Source organism: Ostrea edulis, chromosome 3 (assembly GCF_947568905.1).
Source record: "Ostrea edulis chromosome 3, xbOstEdul1.1, whole genome shotgun sequence".
Lineage (NCBI taxonomy): Eukaryota > Metazoa > Mollusca > Bivalvia > Ostreida > Ostreidae > Ostrea > Ostrea edulis.
Genome location: NC_079166.1, coordinates 83,114,525 through 83,140,367, shown reverse-complemented (window position 1 = coordinate 83,140,367; position 25,843 = coordinate 83,114,525). Strand labels below are relative to the sequence as shown.

General features: G+C 34.8%; 2 protein-coding genes across 2 annotated transcripts; one reads left to right on the top strand and one right to left on the bottom strand.

The window, feature by feature from the left end:
* Positions 1-1,129: 1,129 nt before the first annotated feature.
* Positions 1,130-8,295, bottom strand: LOC125673021 (V-type proton ATPase subunit E-like). Its single transcript, XM_048909273.2, has 9 exons — positions 8,155-8,295; positions 7,657-7,722; positions 6,830-6,939; positions 6,443-6,509; positions 6,267-6,356; positions 4,460-4,528; positions 3,682-3,776; positions 2,579-2,666; positions 1,130-1,889 (listed from the first exon to the last, which is right to left on the bottom strand). The coding sequence occupies exons 1-9, from the start codon at positions 8,185-8,187 to the stop codon at positions 1,827-1,829; spliced, it is 681 nt and encodes a 226-aa protein (XP_048765230.1). The 5' UTR covers positions 8,188-8,295; the 3' UTR covers positions 1,130-1,826.
* Positions 8,293-24,964, top strand: LOC125673013 (uncharacterized). Its single transcript, XM_048909259.2, has 7 exons — positions 8,293-8,364; positions 15,097-15,245; positions 16,160-16,852; positions 17,489-17,772; positions 18,225-18,466; positions 18,968-19,111; positions 20,039-24,964. The coding sequence occupies exons 2-7, from the start codon at positions 15,103-15,105 to the stop codon at positions 20,516-20,518; spliced, it is 1,986 nt and encodes a 661-aa protein (XP_048765216.1). The 5' UTR covers positions 8,293-8,364; positions 15,097-15,102; the 3' UTR covers positions 20,519-24,964.
* The last annotated feature ends 879 nt before the right edge of the window (positions 24,965-25,843 follow it).

Below are 25,843 nucleotides of genomic sequence, written 5' to 3'. Positions count from 1 at the left end.
GATGGAGGTTCTTAATTCCCTTATGTAAGAGTTTTTATAAAGTTGGCAAACGAAAGCGACCCAGAAAAAAAATCATAAGTAACAAACCTCATGTCGGGTCCGGAACCCCCCCCCCCCCAACTGCTGGAATTTGTCATAAGTGTCCCCCATGATTTGTCATAGATGGGATCCGAGAACCTCGCCTTCAGACAAATCTCAGGGGAGTCACTTCTGTATCCGCGCATGTATGGCCATATCATGATACATGTAGTTATAGGTCTCGGTGACCTTGATTTAGAGCACGGCACACCCCCTTCCTATATGATGCATTAACTGACCCAGTCTGACGATTCTAACCCAAATAATTGTTTGATTACGAGTCGGACAGGAGTTAGCCACATCGTCTTAATCAAAGGTTATAGTGGTCTGACGACGGAGTTCTATGGATTCCATCCCAACTGGCCTTGCGAATGAAAACCCCATTGCACATCTACAGGATATCACCAATTATATTCAGAAAGATTTGGCTTCTGAGTTAAATGCAAAAGAAGTTATGGCAACCAGGTTTGAAAAGAAAATGGTTATCAATGATGACAATTTCTAAAACCCACTGCATGGACATCATTAACATATTCCAATAGATGCCTTGGCTTCAAAACCAAATTCCACGAAACCAGAACACGAAATGCCTACAAAATATTTCCTAATCTGTGTAGGAAATAAATGACATCTTCAACCTGTTTGTATATTTTGAGTAATGTCAAATAAAAAAACCCAGCATGCGTAGCTGCCGAACTGTAGCATTGGGATAAGTTTTAATTGCTACATCTCAATATTTTTCATGGACAGTTACAGCTCTGAAGCTATCTCGAGTGGTTTCAAGTCCCACACCTGTCAATTGAGATGCATATAATATAGATAAACCTACCCCACACAGGGGAAAAAACAACTAAAAATCTTTGCATTTTGTATCGTTTTATTATCTTGATTAGATACCAACAATATACATGGTACAATGCATATAGAACTGACAGATAAATTACAGCTCTGAAGCTATCTCGAGTGGTTTCAAGCCCCACACCTGTCAATTGAGATGTATATGATATAGATAAACCCACCCAACACAAGGGGAAGAAAAACCAACTCAAAATAACTTTATTGTATCGTTTTATTATCCTGATTAAATACCAACAATATACATGGTACAATGCATATAGAACTGACAGATAAATTTATATGAATGGAATGATCACAGTACCTTTGACATGACTAATGGTCTACCTCTGGGCTACATCTTAATACACTGCGTATATGGAAGGAGAAGTTTCCGACCAAAGGGAAACAACTCCCGTATAATAAATCATGTCATGGATTTCAAACACGCAAAAATCTCAGAATCATTTGTTCACTCGAGTAAACACTCCAATATCTTATACATGTATATGTATGATTGATTTTAATCTGATGGTAAATTTCATTAAACGAACTTTAAGTAATTGACCCCCCCCCCCAAAAAAAACCCCAAACAAACAAATGAACAATGTCAATTGCTAGATATATTTCTATCAGAATATACAACGTTCAATGTTACATGTTCTTGTTCCCAAAACCCTATATTTTTTAATAATGGCAAAAACTAAGGGGAAAAAAATCCAACCCAACTTACATCCCCCCTCCCAAAATAGATAAAAACATGTAGTGGTACAAACTGCACAGCAATTTCTCCCCCATTTCACATGACAATGCTAATTAGTAAGCAACCATTGACTAGATACTGTATGTCTATTTCACATAATTTGAAGAGATACAACGAACTAGACATGCTTTTACTACAACGTCTTCCGGCTTTAATCGTTGAATTTTCTGTTCGGGTTTTCTCCGTACAGAATTGTTCTAAGTTCAGGAATCATCTGTAATAATGGGGGAAAAAATAATCATCAGATATTGTGACATACATTAAATATATGCTTCATAAAAAACAGAGTTCGTCCCTACACACATACATATACCCTATACCTTAATTGTGTCATTGATTATAATGGTGTGGAAAACTATTCGCTCAAACAATTAGGATTTCTCATCCATAATTCTATTTAATATTGATTTGATAAACCATTTATTCATATGAATCACCAAACTACACAATATTTCAATATTTTGTTTTGATAATGAATTTCATTTAGCTGCAAATTATCATAATCATAAAAGCAAACTTTTCTGGATTTCTTCTTTAAGACTAAGCAAAGGACTATGTATATATGATTGTATGTATTGTCAATGTGGCAATGTAAACCTCAAAACTTAAAGCTGTACAAAGACTAAATCTTATCTAATTTCATAAAAGAGACCAACCATGTCACACATAATTTTCTATAATTTGTTTTTCAATCTTGTGGTCAAATTGATTACAATAAAGACTTGATACTGAAACAAGAGTGCAATTGTCATTTTGATGTGCAAAGAGAGCTGTTAACATATAATGTGTATAGTTGATAAAATACCTTTTGGATTGAGATAATGATGCATTCAGAGTTACTCCCCTTGAAACACATTTTCTCGTAGAAATCTTAATAAAAGTTTACAATTGATGACATCATACCTGTTGACTAATCAGAGCTAGACGACTTTCCAACATGTTCTCTACTCGGATCTTTCCTCCTTGTGCCAGGAGCTCCACTCCGCCAGACCTGCAGTAATAACAAAGGGACATCCACACATGATTTATTTCCGTGTATGAAGAAATGTTATATTGATGGATATAACAATTAGTCTGTTAATGCCTTGATTTCTATAAAAGTCGTCCGAAAATGTTTTACTTTTCAATGGTAAACACACACCTGTATTATGATAATTTGTGTACAGACTTTATGTGTTGACTGGGTATAAACATTGGGAGTCAACCATAACTTGCCTCTTTCACTGAACAGTCCTGGGAAATATTGATGGTAGTTTCAAATATAAAAGAAACCCCTTTTTTCCTTTTATGAATTAAGCTAACAAATTATGTAGTACGTGACGCGTCATACGCTCTATTTCCAGAAAGAATGGAAAATCATCACCCAATATGAGAGGCAGAACAAAATTTATAAAAACTTGTCTGTAAATGCTGGTATTGATGGTATATTGTTTTAACATCCCTCTCGAGAATTTTCCACCCATACCATTGCCGGTGAAGAGCTGCAAAATTTAGGCCTATGCTCGGCACTTATGGCCTTTGAGCAGGACTTATCTGTAGACAATCCCTACTCATACTATAGGTTCAGGGTTTTATCCAGCATTTAGATGTTACTACCCATTTTATAATTAAGGGGAATTTTTTGAGAATGCAGTCTGAGCTCCCACGGGGTGATGGTGGTGGTGGGGGACATCCATGGAATATAACTTGATTGATTACTCATTTTATCTATATTGTAAGCCTGACAATCATAGAAAATGACTTAGAATATATAAAAATGATTTTTGTTGAAAATTCTCATACAATTTTGTGAAGTTTCTACAAATGAAGGGAATTTTTTATCTGTGAAAGGGGAAATATCCATGTTGCCAAAGGGGTAAGGTACCTTTACCGGTAGTAAAAACAACCTAGATAAATTCATGAGGTTGAACCTAACATTCTAGTACTGCAAACTTCTTCCTCACTTTTGAGCTTTGTAATACGATTATTTATAAAAAGAAGACTTTTGACGTATTATTTTTACTCACACGTCGTTGCCGAGGAAATTGTCGGTGTCGATACTAATGGAGACATCGTTACCTGTGGCTGCCTTGTACTGCTGAACCGCAGAGGGAAGCGACTCCTGATAAAGAAATCTCCCGATGACATCATGCAAATTGCAAAATTATCTACAGCAGCTATAATGCTTATATACTACACACACTTTTATGCAGATTTGTGAAGTCATTTTACTATACATGTATATACATGTTAGATTTACATAGTGTTAAGCAAATTATATATTCCTGAAAATTATACCACTTCACACAGGAACCTTACAAAAATTAAATTTTGTAAACTAAAGATGACTTATGATAACCATTCATAAGACAAATTGATAAATATCTAAATGATATTTTTGTTGCCCTTAAATAAAATTCCCTAAACTTAGTGATGTCATTTTGTAAATTTACTATCATCATTCTGTCAGAAGTTTTGATGATTTAAATAAAATTCTTCCAACCTTAAATATCTATAAAAGTCATTTCATAAGGTTTGTTTTGATAGTTATACTGTTGAATTCTTTTGAATGATTCTAAGTTATTAACACATTTTAAGAGGTTTATTATGACCTAACTGGTATCATTGAATTAATGTCATTACATACAAAGTCTTTTACATTTATATGAAATTTCTATGAACTCAAATTCCCTAAACTCAATAATGGCTTTTCTTAAGTTTCCTATGAACAGTTACACTGTAGGAAGTTTGTACGATTTATATTTGAGACACAAGCATACAACAGTTTTACAAAGTTCATTCTACCTTCACTATGTCCAAGTCTTCCTGTCTACACCTCAGTACAACGGAGGCCTCGATAAGCTGAAACAGCCCCTGAAAAACACAAAGTTAAAGAGTTAAGAGTCAGACATTTTCATAGTAAAATTCATGAAACGACAGTAATTGAAATCATACTTTTGCATACAGTTTTATACTTATAACATGTACATAAACAGGCCTGGAGGTAATAAAACATCTACCGCACACATACTCAAACTCAGCCTTTTTGTTTTGAGTACAACTATGAGAAAGCTCTGAGGCACACTCGAAAAATCTTAAATTTTTTCATAACCTTCACTTTTGAGTGTGAGTACTATTTAGAGCACGGAGTTTGAGCATAAAAACGTTCTCAAAATAAAGTTTTCTAATCTTCAGGCCTGATGTCGGAGTGAAGTGACGGCTCCACTGTATTAACATATATTACAAATCAAATCATTTGAAAGACCTCAAATTTTTCCAGCACAGTAATCTAGAATATTTTTGTAATTTTTAAAATATTTTCTGATACCAGTGTTATGTATAATGGGTATATGTAGAAAGTAAATTCAACATTTGCTGTATATCAAAGCCGGTTGAAATTTACAGTTCAGACTTATGCTATTGAAATCTATCACTTACTGCAGGTGCTAGATAAACAACAAGTTCATTATATAATATTCCCTAAGGAAGTTAGTAATTGATAGTTTGGTGGGTGTATACAGTCTGCTTAAAAAGTTCACAACCTCTATACTCCCTATTGTGTCTAGTACATGCCATAAACACTCTGAGATTCACATGAAGATTAACCAGGTACACGATTTTTCAAATCCACTTCACATATATTACCCTTATGATTACGATATTACAAAACGTTTGTGTAACTATTTAGACAGATGCTTTATGCAGAGAAAACAAATTCATGGACTTTAAAGAACCGTTTGAATATGTCTTATATATATATGCTATAGTCATTGCGTCATAATTTTTTCTCTCTTCTCTTCCTTTCTTTTTGTTATCTGTCATGTGTTCTGTCTCTAACAGAATGACTAGCTGCCTATTTCTAACATATCTGATATCTGACAAAATGACTAGCTGCCTGTTTCTAACATCTCTGATACCTGACAGAATGACTAGCTGCCTGTTTCTAACATATCCGATATCTGACAAAATGACTAGCTGCCTGTTTCTAACATCTCTGATACCTGACAGAATGACTAGCTGCCTGTTTCTAACATCTCTGATACCTGGCAGAATGACTAGCTGCCTGTTTCTAACATATCTGATACCTGACAGAATGACTAGCTGCCTGTTTCTAACATCTCTGATATCTGACAGAATGACTAGCTGCCTGTTTCTAACATCTCTTATACCTGACAGAATGACTAGCTGCCTGTTTCTAACATCTCCGATATCAGACAAAATGACGAGCTGCCTGTTTCTAACATCTCTGATACCTGACAGAATGACTAGTTATATATCTTTAAGATGCCTAATGTCTGATAGATGAGTAGCTGACTGGGTTTCAAACACCCTAGATTATCTAGATATCTGACAGTAGATGACTCTAGATATCTAATGGTAGATGTAGATTATCTAGATATCTAATATATCTGATGGTAGATGTAGATTATCTAGATATCTGACGGTAGATGTAGATTATCTAGATATCTAAGATATCTGACGGTAGATGATAGATATCTGAGATATCTGATGGTAGATGTAGATTATCTAGATATCTAAGACATCTGACGGTAGATGACTCTACATTATCTAGATATCTGAGATATCTGACGGTAGATGACCGAATGCCTACCTGAGCAATTAGTCCTTCCAGAAACTTTTTGTACTTCAGTCTGTCCTTTGTGATTTGACCCAATCTCTGTCTGGCTTCCTCCATCAAATTCTACAGGGTAAAGAAAAGAAACATTTGATTTTACATATATTGAAATAGAAAAAGTGTGTGTAATTTAAGTCTTGTGTTTTCCTGACCTTCAGTAGGTCCTCTCTGGTCTTTAAAATCCTAAGTCTTGACTGATTCAGAAGATTGGAACTTTGACTGAAAACAAAATCAATTTTTGAATCATTTTGTCAACAAAAAGATTACATTAATTAGTAAGTATGTGTACCTTGTATATAACATTTCATTTACAAAAAAAACTTTCTGCAAGTTAAAATTTGCTAAGAAACAATGTTGAGAAATTGTATACTAAATCTATACACACAAGTCACTTATTATCAATAATTATTATACACATGGAGAAAAAAATATGAAATAAATCACAAAAATTGTGTTTAATATAATCAATTTTCAATTACAATCATTGATAATCAATCTTTTATCACTAGGAGAAGTAAAAAAAAATATCTGCAAATTACATTTTCTTCTGCAATTCCACTTGTTTTTCCTTCCTCTCATAATACTCCATGATTTTCACTCTCTGTTGCTGAACCAGCCTCCCCTTCTCTATGTTAAATTCTTCTTCAGCCTACACCATGTACACAGAGAAAAGATTTAAATAAAGCAAAGTTGTCAATATGTTTTTGTGTGATTGAGCTTGCAATGTATGAGGTATTCCATCGATTCCAATTGTATATTCAGAATAGAGTCTGTTAAGAACATGACTGTTCAATTCCACTGAAAATGTTAGGTGTATACAATGATACATGTCCAAATCTTAAATGTTGTCTATGTGCAATTGATATGGCTAAAACTGATCAACAGGGTTCAAAAATTACCTCATAAACTTCCGCAAGTCCGAGACTAGTAAAAAAGCATGTCGGACTAGTAAACTCTCTACAGCACTAACCCGTTCGGACAAGGGAAAAATCCGGATTTAGATTATATCGATCTTGCATTAGTTAATATTTTAGCAAATATGTCTTAGTCTCTTAGATGTTTGAACTTATGGTTGATTACCTACATGGTTAAGTGTTGGCATGATAATGACATGCTGACCTTCCAAACACATGGACATTTATAAAGGCGTTAGGTCAGTAACTCTGAGGCTGAAGGTCATGAAAGCAAAATAAAGTATGGTTATCTTTTTCTACTGTATGGGAGCATTTTATATGATACCATTGGACGGACTAGTGAAATGCTTTGCAGACTAGCAGACATCAAAAGTCACTAGTCTGTACGGACTAGTCCTTGATAAGAGTTGATTTCGAACCCTGATCAGTGTTTCAGTAATGTACATACAAACCTTAGCATCAATTTCTTCTGCTTTCTCATTAGCTTCCTGCTCTATGAAAGCCATCATGTGCTTAATCTAAAAAATAATAGGCATCCATACCACTTACACAAAATATACATGAATTAGAATATTTTAATACATTTTATCATCACAAATATAAAAGACATTCCAAATCAACAAATGTAATACAGATCTGTGTGTGAAAGGAATTAATGTCTCTGAGAATGACATAACATGATTATATGATAATTTGAATGACTCTGGTAGCCTTACAGCATTCACTTTTCTGCAAATCTTGGCCATTGCTTAATAGCATGTAGATTTTCTGTGTTTTAAAACTCATCACACTTTTATTCAGATAGATAAATTAGTCATGATTTCTCAATGAAGGTTGTTCGGATATTTGTGTTGTCAAGAAATCAATATACAAGTGGAGCAAAATTTCAGAATAATCAAATATTCAGATAGGTACAAGGCTGGGTTCTCGCTTAAATACAACAGAAATACCTGTCTCTGGACATCTTGATCACTCATAGCCATCTTGACAGTCTTGAGGGTACCTCCAACAGATGTGAACTTGGCAAGAAAAGTTTCTTCTGGCTAAACTCTCGTGACTGTGATGATCACAATAAGTGATGACGTACTACACACTTCCGGTGTCGGTTGGAGTGGGGAAATAGCTGTTGACGGTTGACATGTGAAGGAAATAATATTCAGGTAATATAAGAGGGGGAATGTGAATGTAGCAGATTAATGAAATATATTTGTAAACATCAGTAGACTATGTATGAGGACTAGAACTTTACAAATGGAGCCCCGGACTCTCACTTTGATCCATGATCTCGTTGAGGCTGTCATTGCCATAGCCGCAGGAGTCGGCAATTTTATCAATAAATTAGAAATATATGAGAAATGGGCATAAATACTACCAATGAGCTTCGCAAGCGTAGCGAGCGAAACTCAATGGTAGTATTTATGCCCATATATATCTCTAATTTATTGATAAAATTGCCGACTCCTGTGCCATAGCATAGGTCTGCAATAATGTAGCCCTATCCGATTTTTTTTTTTTTTATTCTGACGTTTTCGCAATAGGGCTACAATTCCATAGGATCTCCGTTATGGTGCAAAATAATTTTATGAATAACCGATAATTAGCTCCGTATATTAGTCCCAAATGTTGTTAATTATAGCGAGCCAGCGCAAAACGCTGGCTCGTACTGCGAGCTCTAATTACTAGAGCGCGGGAAATAATCCGAGCTAAATCCAAACCTCTAACAAGAAAAATTTTTTGACTCCAATCCCAGAAGTCCCTTGTCAGAAATGGCTGAGATCTCGCAAAGTCACACCTTGGAATATGATTGTGAACTTACGTGGATTTTCATCCCAATCTTGTGGTCTCCTAGCTCCAAAATTCAGTGCATCATTAGACGAAATGTTTAACAAAGTGCAATGTTTATGAAAGGCAGGCTAAGATGATGTGTGACAGCATGTCTACATTTCGACGTACATCATAATAAGACGGACAGTGGCGGATCTAAATACATACTTGTTAAGTCATACTACCGGGACAATATTGAATATACGTAAACACTAGGCTGATATGGCATCGAATACAAATTGTGTATAATCGATTGCAAACCACAAATCTGATTAAAATACTAAATTCTCAATAGAAATTCATTATTCTAACAAGAAAAAAGGGAGACTAACTTAAAAATTGTTAGAATATGTGAGAGATCACAGATACTGAATTAGTGCTATTTAAATAAAATATACAAAAAATCAATGAAAGCATTTAAAAAAAAATCTTTGAGGGTTTTTTTTGCGACTAAAAATAGTAAGTGCTTGAGTCCATTTCTTTTTTAAAACGTCCGGTAATGCAAACCACGATGACCTCTCGGTCGATTCTGACAGCCTAACCACTAGGCCACCGACGCCACTATCATTGTGTTACAACTAGGATTATGTACAATATTTTAAAATTGTTTTAATTTTCACTTTTGGAACATACCATTGCTCATTGCTACAAGGGCATATGCATGCTCAATAGTCGAATTTATCGATTTATCTAAAATTATCATTATATTGAAATGCGTTTTTATGTTCCAAGACAGTGCTGTTTCCGCAGTTTTACAAACATGAAAACTTTAAAGCTTTATGGTCCGAATTACAATATTTTTTTTCCATCTCGTAAAAACACTAGTAAATCATCGCACGTATGTAGTTATGAGGCTGTATGACATATCATACATTATTTCACCTGTTTTAACCCAAATTATTTGATTTTAAATCGATGTTTACAAATAATCGCGTCACTTTGCCATTTCAAGTGACAGTCACGTGACCAGTTCAAACTTTCAGATCAGCGGTGGTCTTATCTGTGTATTTTGTTACAACAGTACTGTGCCATAAGTTTAATAGAAATGAAAATATCAAATACCTCTTAGTAATTCGTTGTTTTACGCTCTTTCAGCCTTAAAACTAGACAGTTGCGTATGAGTTAACACATCATGTTGGGATTCCCCTGACACGCGTGGGTCTATTTATAGACATCTATTATGGGATGATTTATATATGTACCACGCTTATTTACTTTCTAAATAATATTCTCAGTTTTCTTTTACATGCAGATGTTTTCAAGCATGTAATTTAGGAAAAGTTAATAACTTTATAAAGTAATTGATCTGCTTTAAAGTAATAATGCACAAAAATAATACATGAAAATCGGGTCATACAGCTTTAAGGTTTGGGCATTTTTATCATAAATTAGTAACTTGAAAAGTTTGAGAGTAGAAAAAGGAAAGTACAGGCAGTCGACTGCTAAGAGCATTATACAGTTCAGAACAAGTCGTGCATCAAAGGTTAAGCAAGTCACAGTGAAGGCAGCAGAAATAAAATGTATATATAGCATAAAAATATTTCAATTACATTCATGCATACATGTTTTAATGATTTTTAATATAAAACCATGGGAGAAAACTAAAATGACCTAGCTGTTTCAGCTACCTAATTTCATTCATGTTATGATAATTAGGCAGATAGATATTGTTTAAATTGAACCTGATCAAAGCATGAACATTACAAAGTATGTACATACATGAAGCTGCTCTCGCTCAAACGGTAGAACACTCAACATATTACCAAAGGAGTACTATATATAACTTTGTGCTTGGGCATGCCTAATAAAGGTGTTTTTCATTAAACATCATGTACAGGATGCAAAATTCTTTGTCTGCTCTGCCAAGCTTGTTATCGCGAGATCTCGTAGGTCGATCTACTGAAAAACCTAAACATTGACAATCTGCGCGAAAATGTTGTTACTCGAGACAAAGAAAGGAAAATCATATGGTTGCAGAAATAATTTACACTCTGCTGTTCATTTTTTAACTTGATATTAAATCTAAACCTTTTTAATACCGACGAAATAGCTTTCACCTCTGTACGTGTCCGTTGATGTAAATACTACTTTATATGGCATATGCAAATAACTTGACAATAGGAAGTTGAAACTTCAGTACATCAAACATGGTGCACAATTATCATGATTATGAATCAAGAAATTGAAATATATCGAAATTGTTGAAAACAGTAGAATAAAGCCTCACAAATGGTAAGTTGCTGGTTGTAAATTCATATACCGGTATTGACTATGAAACATACTCTAGAATATCATTTTCTTTACGTAAAGAAAGTCAGCAAGTGTTTAGAATGATCGTAAATGTTGTGGGAGTGAATCACTCCCGCATTTGCACCATTACAGAGATCCTAAGGAGTTGTATCCCTCTCCTAAAAAGAAAAAAAAATCCGAGAGGGACTAGGGTTAATTAAAAAATCAAAAATATTTTGCCACACATGAATAATTGTTAAAATTATTTTGGTACGTGAATGTTCAAAATATGAAGAAAAAGATGACGGAAATAATTCTCGGGTATTTCATTTCATCTTGTATAAGAAAACAGGGGGGGGGGGGGGGGGTAAAAGATGTGACTTAAAATGTATGTACTTTTGCTTGCTTAATTTTTATTAAAAAATTGCCAACTATTTATGAAAAGAAACAAACTACTGGTTTATGAATTCAAATAATATTTTTATTGTAATAAAATCTTATGATGGGAAACTATTTATTGTCTATCATGATTTACATCACTACAAAAAAGTTCTGCAAGGTGTTGCTCCATCAAACAATGACATCAGCATAAAAAAGTTATGTCTAAGACTGACATTAGCATTGACACAAGAATAAAAGATTCAGGGTCTTTATTAAAGCACACTAAACATTGCATGGTCTTGATGTAATGTATATAGATTGCATTTAAGCCATAGTTAAATCATTTCATAACTTACTTAGTAAACAGAAGATTTATAAATTGCTAACATCATTTTCCGTCCAAAAAAAAAAAATAAAAAAAAAATTTAACAGTTCAAGAAAACTTTTTTTTTTTTTTTTTTTTTTTTTTTTATACATTTTCTTGATCCTGAGTGTTAATATTTTTAGTTTACCACAAAAAATCACCACCGTTTGTCACTTTGAAAAGACATTCCCAATGAGAGTCAATACAAGCCTTTTTCGTGGAATATGTCTTATGTTAAAACCCTGTGATATAGACACTGACTTGAAGACAATGTCCAGTAAACTTGAGAACTTTGTATAAATGTGAGGCCGGTGGTATTCATCAATGTTGCTGACTTTCTTTGAAATGATTTACAAACTTATGGGAATCGCGTAAAATGATGGGGATTAATTACTTTTGAAAATTGTTGCTGTCACTGCAAAACTATCAGGTTTTCCTCACTTTAAAAATTCGTTTTAAGGACACCCCGTAAATCATGTATTAAATTTCTTCTATTTGGAAAAAAATATTGAATCACGGATGATATATTGCAAATCAGTATCACTTAATCTCTGCTAGCTCTTTGTAAGAATGTGATGTCATGTTCGACCAAATTTTTGCCAAGTGAAGTCATCTCCGAATATGTACGAATTTACTGGAGTCAGCATAGAAATTAATTAAATTCACAAGTCTATTTTTACCTCTAGAAATATAATTATTTAAATTACCTTTGATTATTCATCTTTTTCCATGACTGACAGAAACTTTTAATTTGATCGTTTGCTGTTAACAATTCAAACAAGCGAACTGTCATTGTGTGTATTTTTGACTGTAGTTATAGAAGCCTGAAGGTGACAAGTACAGGGGTGCGTTTTACAAAAGAACTTATGACTTATGACCAACTTTACATACTGAAATTTTCTCGTTTATTGTAAGATCATGCACTCCAATGTAAAATAGTGACAAAATAATGCTGAAAATTAAGTCTCAGAAACGTTTTAATTCATATAATTCATTTAAACTAATAACTATGTAATTACAATTCAAGGTTTGCGACTTTGTCGTAAGTTGTTTTGTGAAACGGGCCCCAGAATAGCATATATTTATAACCAGAAAGTCATCTTATACCTGTATATTTTGTAGCTGTTGATAATTGTTTAGACAACGAAGCTAAATATGACGTCACAATAGATGGTTTATATCGACTGTGTTATATTTCTCACATTAAATGAAATAAATGTATAGTTGGATCAAATGTCTAAAGTCATGTTGCATGTATTAAGGGCTTTTGCTTGTCTCAATGGTCACATTGTAAAACATATTATTCAAATGGAAATATGATTGACTTCATAATCAAAATCTAGATAGTAAAAAGATTGTTTCTGTCACACTTGAACTAATTTCAACTAAACCCCTAGATATAAGCATTAGTAGAGGTGCAACGATACACTTGCCTCACGATACAATGCGCATCAGGATACAGACCTGACGATACACATCAGGATACAGACCTGGCGATACGATACATATCATGATACAGACCTGATGATACGATACATATCATGATACAGACCTGATGATATAATACACATCAGGATACAGACATGACGATACGATACATTTCACGATACTTTAAATATGCTATGAATAATATCAAATGAACAATTAGACTGCTTTTGACATCATTTAATTGCACCTTATTGTTACAACTGCATGTTTTACTTTAAAAAGATTAAAACATCAACGAGATCTACTGTTTTCTTCCATTGCATGCAATCCAAAATGCTCCCATATTGGAGATTTATGGGTCGCAGGAGGAGAAATAATTCAGCGGCACAGTCACAACCACATTTTCCATTACCTTAAGCCATTTTTACAGCATAATTTTTAAAGCCAAATTGGACGATTCAAATTAATCCAGACCGAGATTACTGAACTGTGGTATAGTGTAATTTAAAGTATCGTAAATCAAACCGTAGCATAATATTACCGTGGTATTATACCGTATACCATCTCATGGTGAATCATTGTACCCTTGTATGTTTTAATATACTCTTGAACTCTCAAAACTGAAAGAAAAATCAGTACTTCGTATTTGATTTGGGTTAATGAATTTCTCGAACGGCCAGTACTCATTTACATTTTCTGTTCGACTGGGCTCATATCCTATATGCTGATGCACAGTAATAAAAGATTTACTTTGATAGTTTGTCATTCAATTATTATAAACTCATGTGAAAAAACTTTAGACATTTCTAAGATTAACACTCTTTCACTTAAAAGATATGAATTACATGTATCTTATGAGAACCGTTCACTCGCCACTGTTGTCATACAGTGAATCAGATTAAGAAAATTAAAATAGTGATAAACATTTGGGGTTTGTTCTTCATAAACTGTTCACATTAAAAAGGCTGCATATCAACTTTGATAAACATGTAAAGTGATGAATATCATGTATATAATCATTGGAGTAGTTGTTATTACTCAGTATTTTTTATTTTGCTATTCAAACTAACACCTTTATTGATTTGTCACGTCTGATTAAGCTGACATTTACGCATTAAAGATTCCATCAGATGTCGTGAGTTGTGCAGCAAGGAAAAAATTACTGCAGTAGTATGTAGTTGGACAAATTAGACGTCAGATTCAAAATTAGACTCTCAAAGAACCAGCTAATATACACGTACAATCTGATTAAAATCAGATCACCATTACACTGGAGAAGAGTAACGGTTTGAGAAGAACTGATTTTAATTAGATTGATACAAGTACATGTATATACATGTACGGTAATAAAAAGACAGACTTCAGAGTCAATTTAAAATTGGATTCCCGAAGAACCAACTGAAATACAAGTATATATCTGATAATAAAAAGACTACTACATGTACAGTAAGGGTAACATTTCAAGTTGGTTTACAGCATGGTTTTCTCAAGATGGCAATTTTCAGTATTGCCCTCAACTACAATGTGCATGTTGTGCTACTAGTACATGAAGCTGACATGGTGTCATAAGTTTCATTTCATATTGCACTAATCATGCTGATGTTTTAAAAACTTTTTCTTTCATTTACTCTACTCAAGTTTAGACATAGTTAACATTTTACTGTAGGTAACAATGGCTGCAGCGGCCTCTTCTCCTGTTCCACCCTATTCCCCGGAGAACTTTAACTTGGAAACTAAACTAATCGTCCTCAACTTCATCGGATTCAACCCTCATGATTCTCCATCCCACTCCATCCAGCCCACGGATATATACAGGTGACAGTGTTTATTAATACAATCTGATTCTCCACCCCACTCCATCCAGCCCGCGGATATATACAGGTGACAGTGTTTATTAATACAATCTGATTCTCCACCCCACTCCATCCAGCCCACGGATATATACAGGTGACAGTGTTTAGTAGTTTGATAGTGACAGTGTTTATTAATACAATCTGATTGTCGTAGTAATTGGTAGTTACATTGTACAATGATAAATCATTACCTACATGTATGTAGTAAACACAGAATAGTCACACAATTCTATCCAGTTATTGTGTAAGTGGAAATTTTAACCCCAGATTTTTTGTTTTTGTCAAGATGCATCAAAAAATGATTTTGTCCCATTTTACATTCACTTAAAAGCCATTTATATCTGCTCTATGGTGATGATAAAATTTTTTAATTTGTTCAGTTGTAAGTCTGCCTATATTCATGCTGATGGCAAAATGTTTGGTAGTCTATACCATATTCTCCTTTCTTCACTTTAACACATGTGTATGTATGTGATATAGTTACTAATTTTTTGTTTTTAATCTATCAAATGATAGAATTCGATGGTTGTAATGACAGATCAAATTTTGATAGGCCAGTCTGCTTAATTTTTGAATTAAAATTGTAGTTCAAATTAAATTTTTTGATCACATGGTATGGCTAAAACACACACACACAGATACATGTATATAAGTAAATGTGTTGTATTGAAATACACCTTACCATACTCACAATATTAAAACTTGTTTTACCAAGTACAAATAATATTGTATTCATTTTTAAAACATTTCAGAATAGATGATTGTGATTCTGTAGTAAAGTACTCAATATTGACTACTAAAACATGTTAAAGCTGTCACAATATATAGTCATTTCACAGAGAAAAAGATATTCAAAGACTTTTATTATTTCATTAGGAACAGATTTTGTAATTCCTTGCCGGTGACTCCAGACTTTTACAAGCACCACCATCATAAATCTCGTCTACGGAAACAGAAAACAACTGATCAGCTATCGCCTGAAGACAGGCATGTGTCGTCATGCATCACCGAACAGAAGCTGCCCAAGAGAAAGGCCAAGTCTTTAGAGATTGTGACAGTAGGACAAAGTTTTAAATTTCATGAAAATGTAACAAAGGAAGAAATATCGGACTCTGAAGTAAAATCACCAAATCCAGACAAAGGCAGTTTAGATGTTGACCGGTCAGATTGTGGGAAATATGACAATGTGTCTCGGGGCTTTCCCTCTAATGGTGAACATTGGCTCCAATCTGACCTTCTGTTTGCATCTCACAAAAAGACATCCACAGACATTACACCCAAGTCTGCAGGGTTCGAACCCAGCTTGGAGGACTGGGAAAATCTGGAAGCTGCTCTCCCGAAATCTGAGAGGAGTGAACCAGCGAGAGTTTCTGAAGCGGTAGATGAGCTCGTTGATTCACTCCTGTCTGAAGTTGTAACAACTGTCACAGAGGGGGGCGTGGCAACAACTGTCACTGAGGGGGGCGTGGCAAAGGATCAGAGGGATTATATAAATAACATAGACTACCCCGACATGCACCACTCACATAATGGTTTTGATAATGAAGAATATCCTAGAGATTTCACCGGGTTAGTAGACTATGTTTTTATTTTTGTAGTAATTTCTTAGATATGCAATGTATATCACCATTTGTACAGCTGGGAAATGTTTGTCCTTGGCTACTTTCATCATGAATTGCTGAGAAACATTTTGCTTCCTAAGAAACTTAATGCCTCTAACTTTTTAGAGTTCAATGCTCACATGTTATTATGATTATTAATCCTCTTACAATTTTTCTAGAGTCAATAGTGATGAAAGGGGCAAAGGTTTATATACTGTGGCTTCATCAGGTTTTTTTTTTAAATCTTTGGTGAATATCGATCTTTAAATTTGTTGATTTGATTTCATTGTTCTGGATTGAGAAGTCAAGTTATCAATGATTTACTGCTTTTGTTGATGCAAGAAGAGAAGAGTTTTCATGGTTGTATTCCTTAAGAATATATGTATTTTCTTTTGATTATGCAATATATAAATTTAATGTCCATAGAAATGATGAAGCAACAGTGCTTGAAAGTACTTTTCAGTCTCGGGTTGTATACATGTATTTAGATAAAACCTGGAGTAGTTTCCCTTGCACCTGTAAATAGGCCTAAAATAGCTACTGATCTAGCTCAAAATGCTCAAGCTGAGGAGATTATTCACTTTCTGTTTGTGTTTATTTTTAGATATGATGACACCTCCTCTCCGAGTATGACCTCATCCAGTATGTCCATAGACAACAGTGGTCCCTCCTCACAATACGGAGACTCTGTTACATCACACGAGATAGAAAGCTGTTGCTGCAGTCACACCCACACTCCCTCCAACCCTGTTGTTCCTGGTGATAGGTCAAAGCTCCGCCTCCACATTGTCAATCATGCATCTCCTGCTGTGGAGGAGAGTGTTCTAAGCTATATGAGGGCGGAACTTAGCGAGGAACTATCCTCTCTAGAATCAGAATTAGAAAATGGTAAGTTACTGTGTTATTTTATCCAGAATAATAAACAATTTGTATTATATTTGTAAGATCATGATACAGACCCTGAAGGGTATTACTACACCCCCAAAGTGTTCCGCTTTGTTTTGTGCAAACCGTTCATTGGTCCATTCCAATGTTCATTGTTTAGCGCAATTTGTTCAGCATTCTATGCAAGCTGTTCATCATGTTTCATGCAAACCGTTTAGCATTCCTTACAATCTAACAGTATTCAGCATTCCTTACAATCTACCAGTATTCAGCATTCCTTACAATCTACCAGTATTCAGCATTCCTTACAATCTACCAGTATTCAGCATTCCTTACAATCTACCAGTATTCAGCATTCCATGCAGGTGGTGTAGTAATAGTAGAATGCTTCAGGGTCTGTCACTACATTACAACGTGTATAGATATTACATGTATTGTACTTGTTTTATATTCAGCCATGAAGAAAAAGAGGAACGGTGAAAATTTGTCTCCCCTCCTGACACCCCCTCTCACCCCCCAGTCTAATGCGGCCCGGGTCCTGGCCCGGATCGGAGATGAGGTGAGGGCCAGGTACGAGATTCAGCTGGAGGATGCCCTTTATCATCTCTTCCTGGGTGACCAGGGGACATTTTCCTATGAATTCTTCAGAGACGTAGCTGTTCAAATTGTGGATCGCAATCTGCCTGGATGGAGACAGGTAAAGAGAACAGTTTTGGAAATTGGTACACAAAAGTATGATCACCATTGTTATGGAGGAGATGGTGTATTTTTGGTTGTTTTCAGTACTTAATCCTACAGTAGTGGCCTGTGTGTGTCTGTAGGTGATGTTGCTGTTGGTGTATGGAGAGAGTGTGGCCTGTATCTGTGACTCTGCATATCTGTCTGTCTGTCTGTAGGTGGTGCTGCTGTTGGTATAAGGACAAAGTATTGCCTGTATCTGTGACTATGTCTGTCTGTAGGTGGTGCTGCTGTTGGTATAAGGACAGAGTGTGGCCTGTATCTGTGACTATGTCTGTCTGTAGGTGGTGCTGCTGTTGGTATAAAGACAGAGTGTGGCCTATGTCTATCTGTCTGTAGGCGGTGTAGCTCTATATCTGTCTGTCTGTAGGTGGTGCTGCTGATGGTGTATGGACAGAGTGTGGCCTGTATCTGTGACTATGTCTGTCTATAGGTGGTGCAGCTCTATATCTGTCTGTAGGTGGTGCTGCTGTTGGTGTATGGACAGAGTGTGGCATGGAGAGCTGTGGAGAAAGGACACAGAAGGATAGGAAACCTCATTAACTACACCACGTGGCTGCTCTCAGACTACGCAGCAGACTTCATCATCAACCAGGGAGGCTGGGTAATTATTCTGTTAAAAAACACTACTCCTAGTGTATGTTCTCAAATATCTACAGTCAAACCTGTATATAAAAACACTAGATTTAGTGTATGTTCTCAAATATCTAGTCAAATCTGTTTATAAAAACACTAGATTTAGTGTATGTTCTCAAAGAGGTACAGTCAAACCTATATATATAAAACACTAGATTTAGTGTATGTTCTCAGAGATCTACTGTCAAATCCTTGTGAAAGTCTAATGGGAAATGGAAACAAATCTACATATCACATTTAATTTGTTTACAATTTTCTGTGTGATTGTTTAGGGTGTTATAAGAGGCTGTGGATTACACCGTTTAATATGTTATAAACAAACGTCATTCCATGTTATGCACAAATTCTCATAGAGAGGTCGGGTACGATGGCTGTACGGAAACTGTTCGAACGTTGTGCAATCATATTTATATATGATAGTCCCCTCGTGATTTCAGCAAGTCTCTTTTGGAAATTGTACGGACCTCTAGGAGAAACTTTGCAATTGCTGTGATAGTGTTACAATCTTAATACTATTGATTTTTTGCCCAAATGTCTAAACAATATTGTGCATTTGCTGTCCAGCCTGTGCACTTCTTCCCAGATATGACCATGCAGAGATTGTGCAGTGCATTGTACAACATATGCACGGTCTACGGAATTACGGTTTAGAAAATTTGTGTAACTTTAAACAATATTCTAGAATCCACAAAGTCCTTGATTCCGCACAAAAATCACACAATTACCGCCTGTCATCGCACAACAAGGTAGATCCGGCCAGATATTATAGGCTCCGTGGGAGCATCGCAAGCAAAATGTGAATTAAGCTTCCGGAAATAGTGTTCATGATACTTTAAAATCTGTAGACGTAAAAGAATATTATGTTCTATTCATAAGACTTCTGCTTTATTTTTAGGGAGCTGTCATGAATTTAGATTCCACGGATAGTTCACCAGACCTACAAGTAGACACAGACCATCCATTACATTCCAAGACATTCACCAGCCAATCAGATAGTGCATATCAGTCATGTGCCATGTCAATCAAAGCAGCAGACATTTTCCCTAATCATCAGAATATCACCTCCAACAACAGCAGTTACCCTGACAACAAAGTCATGTCCATATTCGTTGACCCCTCAGAGGTCACCGAGTCCATTTCACAGGACAACCAATCACAGACGAGTTCCGAGGAAGCACAGGAAGTAGCCATGCAGTTAATGTTAGAACAGATTTCTGAATCTCAATATCCTGCTGGACGATTTCAGGGCTGGGATGACAATGTGTTCACTAGGTCTAGCAGTGAAGACTTCTGGTCCAATATACTCATGATAGGTGTTAATGTAGGTGCACTCGTCGCTATCATTTATCTGTCTCAAATGTTGAAAGACAATTGATGAATGTCATTTGTTTTCTTTGTTATTTTTTGCTCAAGCTTTAAAACTTTAAGTAAGGGTTAGGCTGAATTTTGTTTGATTTATACATAGCTCACTGAAGCAAGTGAGTTTTCTGATTATCTATCTATCTGTCTGTCATTTTTGTCATCCCTATTGATGTTGTTAACTTCTCGTGTTGTTGATTTCATTTTGTTGATTTCTTATAGAACCACTATTCAAATGTCACAGAAACTTGGCACAAAATATCCTTAAGTAAAAGATATCCTAGGTTTAATACTTAATATTTTTTCTTTATAACTCAAATGAAATGCCAGGTTCCTTTCCAAGGGGGTATAATTGGGGAATACTGAAATTAGGATAGAGCACTTAAAAATAGAATGCATAAGATGATTTGCTGCACCACGAAAGTTTCTCATATCAGTAGAAAATGATTTAATTATGAAAGATATGATGATATGTACCGTATTTTGCCGAATATAATACGCAGTGGTGTTTAATACGCACCCCCCACTTTGAGCCTAAAAGTTGGTGAAAAAACGCACTTCGGGTGTATAATACGCAGCAAAAATTTTGACCAAGCGGTAATCTTTATTTTATACTTGGTGTTAATTTTCACTTAATATTTTTGCAGAAATAATGAATTCTAAACAACGCACAATAATTTGCAAACTTTTTGAGATGAGGTCTACATCGCGGTAATCTTCAATGAGAATCTTCAGGGAAATATCAACCCGGACAAGCCTGTTCATTTCAGCAAAGCACGAGATTTTGTAGCATTAAAGTCTTAACTGACTCGATATTTCCTTTGTTGAAACTTAAAATCAATCAAATAGCCGATGTTATAAAAATAGAATTAAACAATTAAACTATCGCTTATTTTACTGTAATCAACACACCATGGTAGGTACAAAGATGCAAATTATCAAATCCTTGTTAACTACGATGACTATTAAAATGTGTGGAAAAAAATTTTGTTAGGTATTTCTTTACCCGGAGGGAGTATCTAACAAAAGCAGTGTACACAACAATGGCTTCGTAAAACACACGCTTTTACGCAAGAATAGTTATTTCAAAGATTCAAATAAGTATTTCATTAAAATTTAGGCCTATTCATAAAACTTACAGTAAACAAACTTTTAGCAAGTGACAAAAATTATTTTCCAACAATTTTAGCACGTGTCAAGGCATTATTGTGTACACATGCTTTCAATAATGGCGGCATGCGATGTAATGAATAGTCAGATCCAATGCAATTTGATTGGCTGTTTGTTTCATGATAATTGAATTATTTAGATATTGTAAGTATCACATTTTCTGCAATTTTACGTTTCTGTAGTAATTTTCTTGAGGTCGAATTTTCTACTTAATAAATAGGTGAACGTGAAAAGGCGTACAGTATCCGAAGCCTTGGTCTTTGAGTGAAATATTACACTACTTAATCGCTGAGTTTCATCTGGAAAAAAAGGTCAAAAACCTATTGTGGTATATAATACGCACCCCTTTCTGGCACAAAAATATTCTCTAAAAAAAGTGCGTATTATATTCAGCAAAATACGGTAAGCAGTACATGTCAAAAAGGCTGAAAATATGCAATTTTGGATAGAAAATATAATTTTCAAAAAATTATATCAATAGATAAAGAAGGGGAAAAAGACTGGTAGATTTGAACTCAATATCTGTAGGTCACTGTCCTGATACTTTATCCACCGAGCTATGAACATGATGAAGATGTACAAACAAACTGATCAATAGAAATAACTTCACAAAACATTTAAATCATCATTTTGTGATGTATATCATAGAAAGTATAAGTCTTGATGTAATGAGCTACTTTAACCATGACCAGAAAAGCCAAAATTTACATGAAAGTTTCCATGTATAGTATAGATACAATCCATACCCCCCAGGGTCAGTGTGGAGCCACAAAACAGAATAGTGAGATACAAAATTTTTCATTGAAATTTATTATATAAATCTTCTTTTGAAGAGCAACAAGTGCCAAATCTCTACCTAAACTGCCACATGCTCTGTGTAGTGATACGTTTATTCAAATCCATCTTAGCTAGCCAAGGGTGACGCTCCACGGTGTCTAGAGAAACACTGTGGAGCGTCACCCTTGGCTTGCAAAGATGGTTCAAATCCAGATCTCAGGGGCCAGAATGGGGTAGCAAAGGGGGTTTGGATTTAAAATATGTCAAGTTAATCTAAGAACATTATCAGGTACATGTAGAGTAGACTCCAGTATGTTTGTAGTGTGAGTAACAGGGTCAAAATGGGAGCTAAACATGGCTTTAAAGTGTAGGATTGAAATATTAGCATGTTTGGAAGTCTTTCTTTCAATTTCCAATCAGGGCTATAGAATAAAGATGTGAATAACCATAAATTCTGAGGGAAGGATGGGGACTAAATAGGATGTAATTTAACATTGGAATCATAAAGTTAGTTAAAGGGGGGGGGGGGGGGGGGGGATTGAAATATTCTCAAGAACTTTATAAGATTACGATTCATCAGTTTCAATATTCAAGCATGCATAAGTAGTGCAAGATTCCAGTTTCATAAAGCATATTCTCTACCTGGAATGTGAGCAGGACCACTATTGTGTATCCCAAAAGAATATTTAGGAATTCTTGAAAAATTTATATCTTTCTCTTAAGAATCTCAATGCAGCCATTAGTTTTTTAAGTATAAATATGGAAGTGTCCTGGCTTTGAAATGTATATTCAGTTTCCATGGTTACATGACCCTGGAGGAAGAGGGCATACATATTCATACATTTAGTGTTCCAAATTATTATCAATTCCCATTTCCAATGCTTCTGATACCATTGCCAATTGCAATGATAGCCATTGTCTCATAAATGTGATGCAGGTATGGACAATGTGCGTATGAATTTTAATAAATGTAGTTTGTCCATTTTAATGTCTGGGGAGTCCAACAGAAATGAAAGAAGAATGTAAATGTAAGAAATTATTTTAAAAAGAATATAAACTGCTGCACTTCACACCCACGTACTTTTCATGAAGTGCTAAAATGCTTCATGAAGTATGCTGGCATAAAATGTTGCTGTTGATACCCTCATTTCTTATTGAATTAGTCAGAGTTGTGACCCACCGACATCTTGCATGGTAATTTTGCATTTGATTTGTTTTGATATGAAGTTAATAATAAGATAACTATCTCACATTCCATATAGAAAAGCATTGCCTGTCACTGAGGGTGACTTGTTTAATTTTGTTTTGAGTTGATGGAGTTTATTGTACATGTACCATTCCTCTCATTTTGATTTATCTCCAGTCTTGTGGATACTTACTGCCAGGCACACATTTTACACGCCTCTCTGACATACCGCTAAATGACACCTGTTAGATCTGTTTTTGTTATTATTTCTAAATGACACCTGTTAGATCTGTTTTTGTTATTATTTCTAAATGTTTTTCACAATCATTGTTGTGTTTTAGATGTGTTGTATGTTCTAAACACTAAACATGTGGGCGTGTTGTAATGTACTGGTTATCAGGCTAGGCTTTGAGACATAAGAGTGGTAGGATATTGCAACAGATAGTTTTATTTTTGTTGTAAATTGTAATATTTTCTTAGCCATGGTTTTATCTTTCAACATGCACATGTTGTAGTTGTTACTTAACATTACTGTGTCCATTTATTCATCAATGGTTTTAAATGAACACATTTTAGCTGCATTTCATGATTTGTGTCATTAGATAATTGAAAATGCATGTGCATGATACAATCAAAGTACCACTGCCGGTGATTGTAGTATGAAACTACAGACTGTTGTAAAGCTATTTTTGATCATTTATTACAAGAAATTTGTTTTAATGACTGTGGATTCATCTTGCATCAGACCACAATTCTAATCAACAAATACCCAAGAACCTAGGTGCAGGAATATAGTTTATAAAACAAAAAACTATGGTAGCTCATGAGTTTGGTTGATTAGAAAGAAACCCCGCTGAACTGACGTTAGAAAGGGCTATTTCAAAGTACAATCTTTGAGAAATAAACTTATTATCAACCTTGAGCTATTTTACCGAGGATGGCAATATAAAGTTAATCTACAACTGTTTGGTCCAAGGCAGATAGCGTTTTATTCCATGTTAAAAATTGCTGCATTTGCATATACTTATATAATTTGATTGTTACTTCTGTTATTTATCAATACAGTCATGTTGCAGCACTTTCAGAATACCCTCAATTTCATTATAAGAGTGCAATGATAGCATAGAACTGCTTATGTATAGCTGTGATTGTGTCGGTGAAGTAATTCAGTGGGTGTCTGATGCATGCTGAGTTCACAGTACCGGTAACTCTGTCCAGTGTTGTCAGACTGACAATCTGTTACTTTATAGAGAGTTTATGTTCTTGTTTATTGATAAAGATTGTTTTGTTTCACAGTAAAGAACTGGATATTAAATGTATTTGAACGTGTTTCATTTTTTATGAATAACAGCACACTTGTTCTTCCTGCTTTAGGCATCTCAAGAGAGATTAAAGAGTTGATCACACTGTACACAAAGGTACTGAACGAGTGAGTACAACCATTTGGAAGAAAAGGATTGAAATATTCCCATCGAACGTTAATGAATCTGCTGGAGGAAAATTACCCATTGATTGTGTGCGAATTATTCATTTGTTAGGATCGTTTCCAAGACATACGTATTGTTAAGTGTGTTGAGAGTCTAAGAAGAAAAAGAAGTTATAGGGGCATGGACACAATTTGAGATGAAAATTTTCAAATTTTATTTTTCCATTTTTATTGTTTAGAATTACTAAGGTATTTCTAATGGTAAGCAAGCATTTGAATATCAGTTGTCAAGGTACATATACATGGGAGATACAGAGATATAAAAGTTTCGTTTAAAGCATTTTTTTTTTCAATTTACAAGTTAATTCTGAACACAATTACAATGTAAATAGTTTCTAGCATTTGACCAGCGACTCTCATTTATATGGCGAAAGAACCATTGCAATCTATTTTTCATCTTGTGTGTGATGCAAGCAAGGCATGAGTAGGATTCGAACTCATGACCTCTCAGTCACAAAGGGAACGTTCTTACCACTGGGCGATCGGTCCATTATCTTTTGTAAGTTGTTTTATGAATATTTTACGTCTTAAAATACTGTTGGAAAAAAGTAACTGCATATCTCAAATGGAGTTTTTATCAGGTACAATTCAGATCAATTTTGATAATATGCTTTTTTTTTTAGCCCACTTGAAAATTTTAGTGAGCTATTCTGGCCTGGAGTTTATATCATAAACCTTGAGCTCATTTTCATACTCAAACTTGAATTACGTGCTCTAAATCG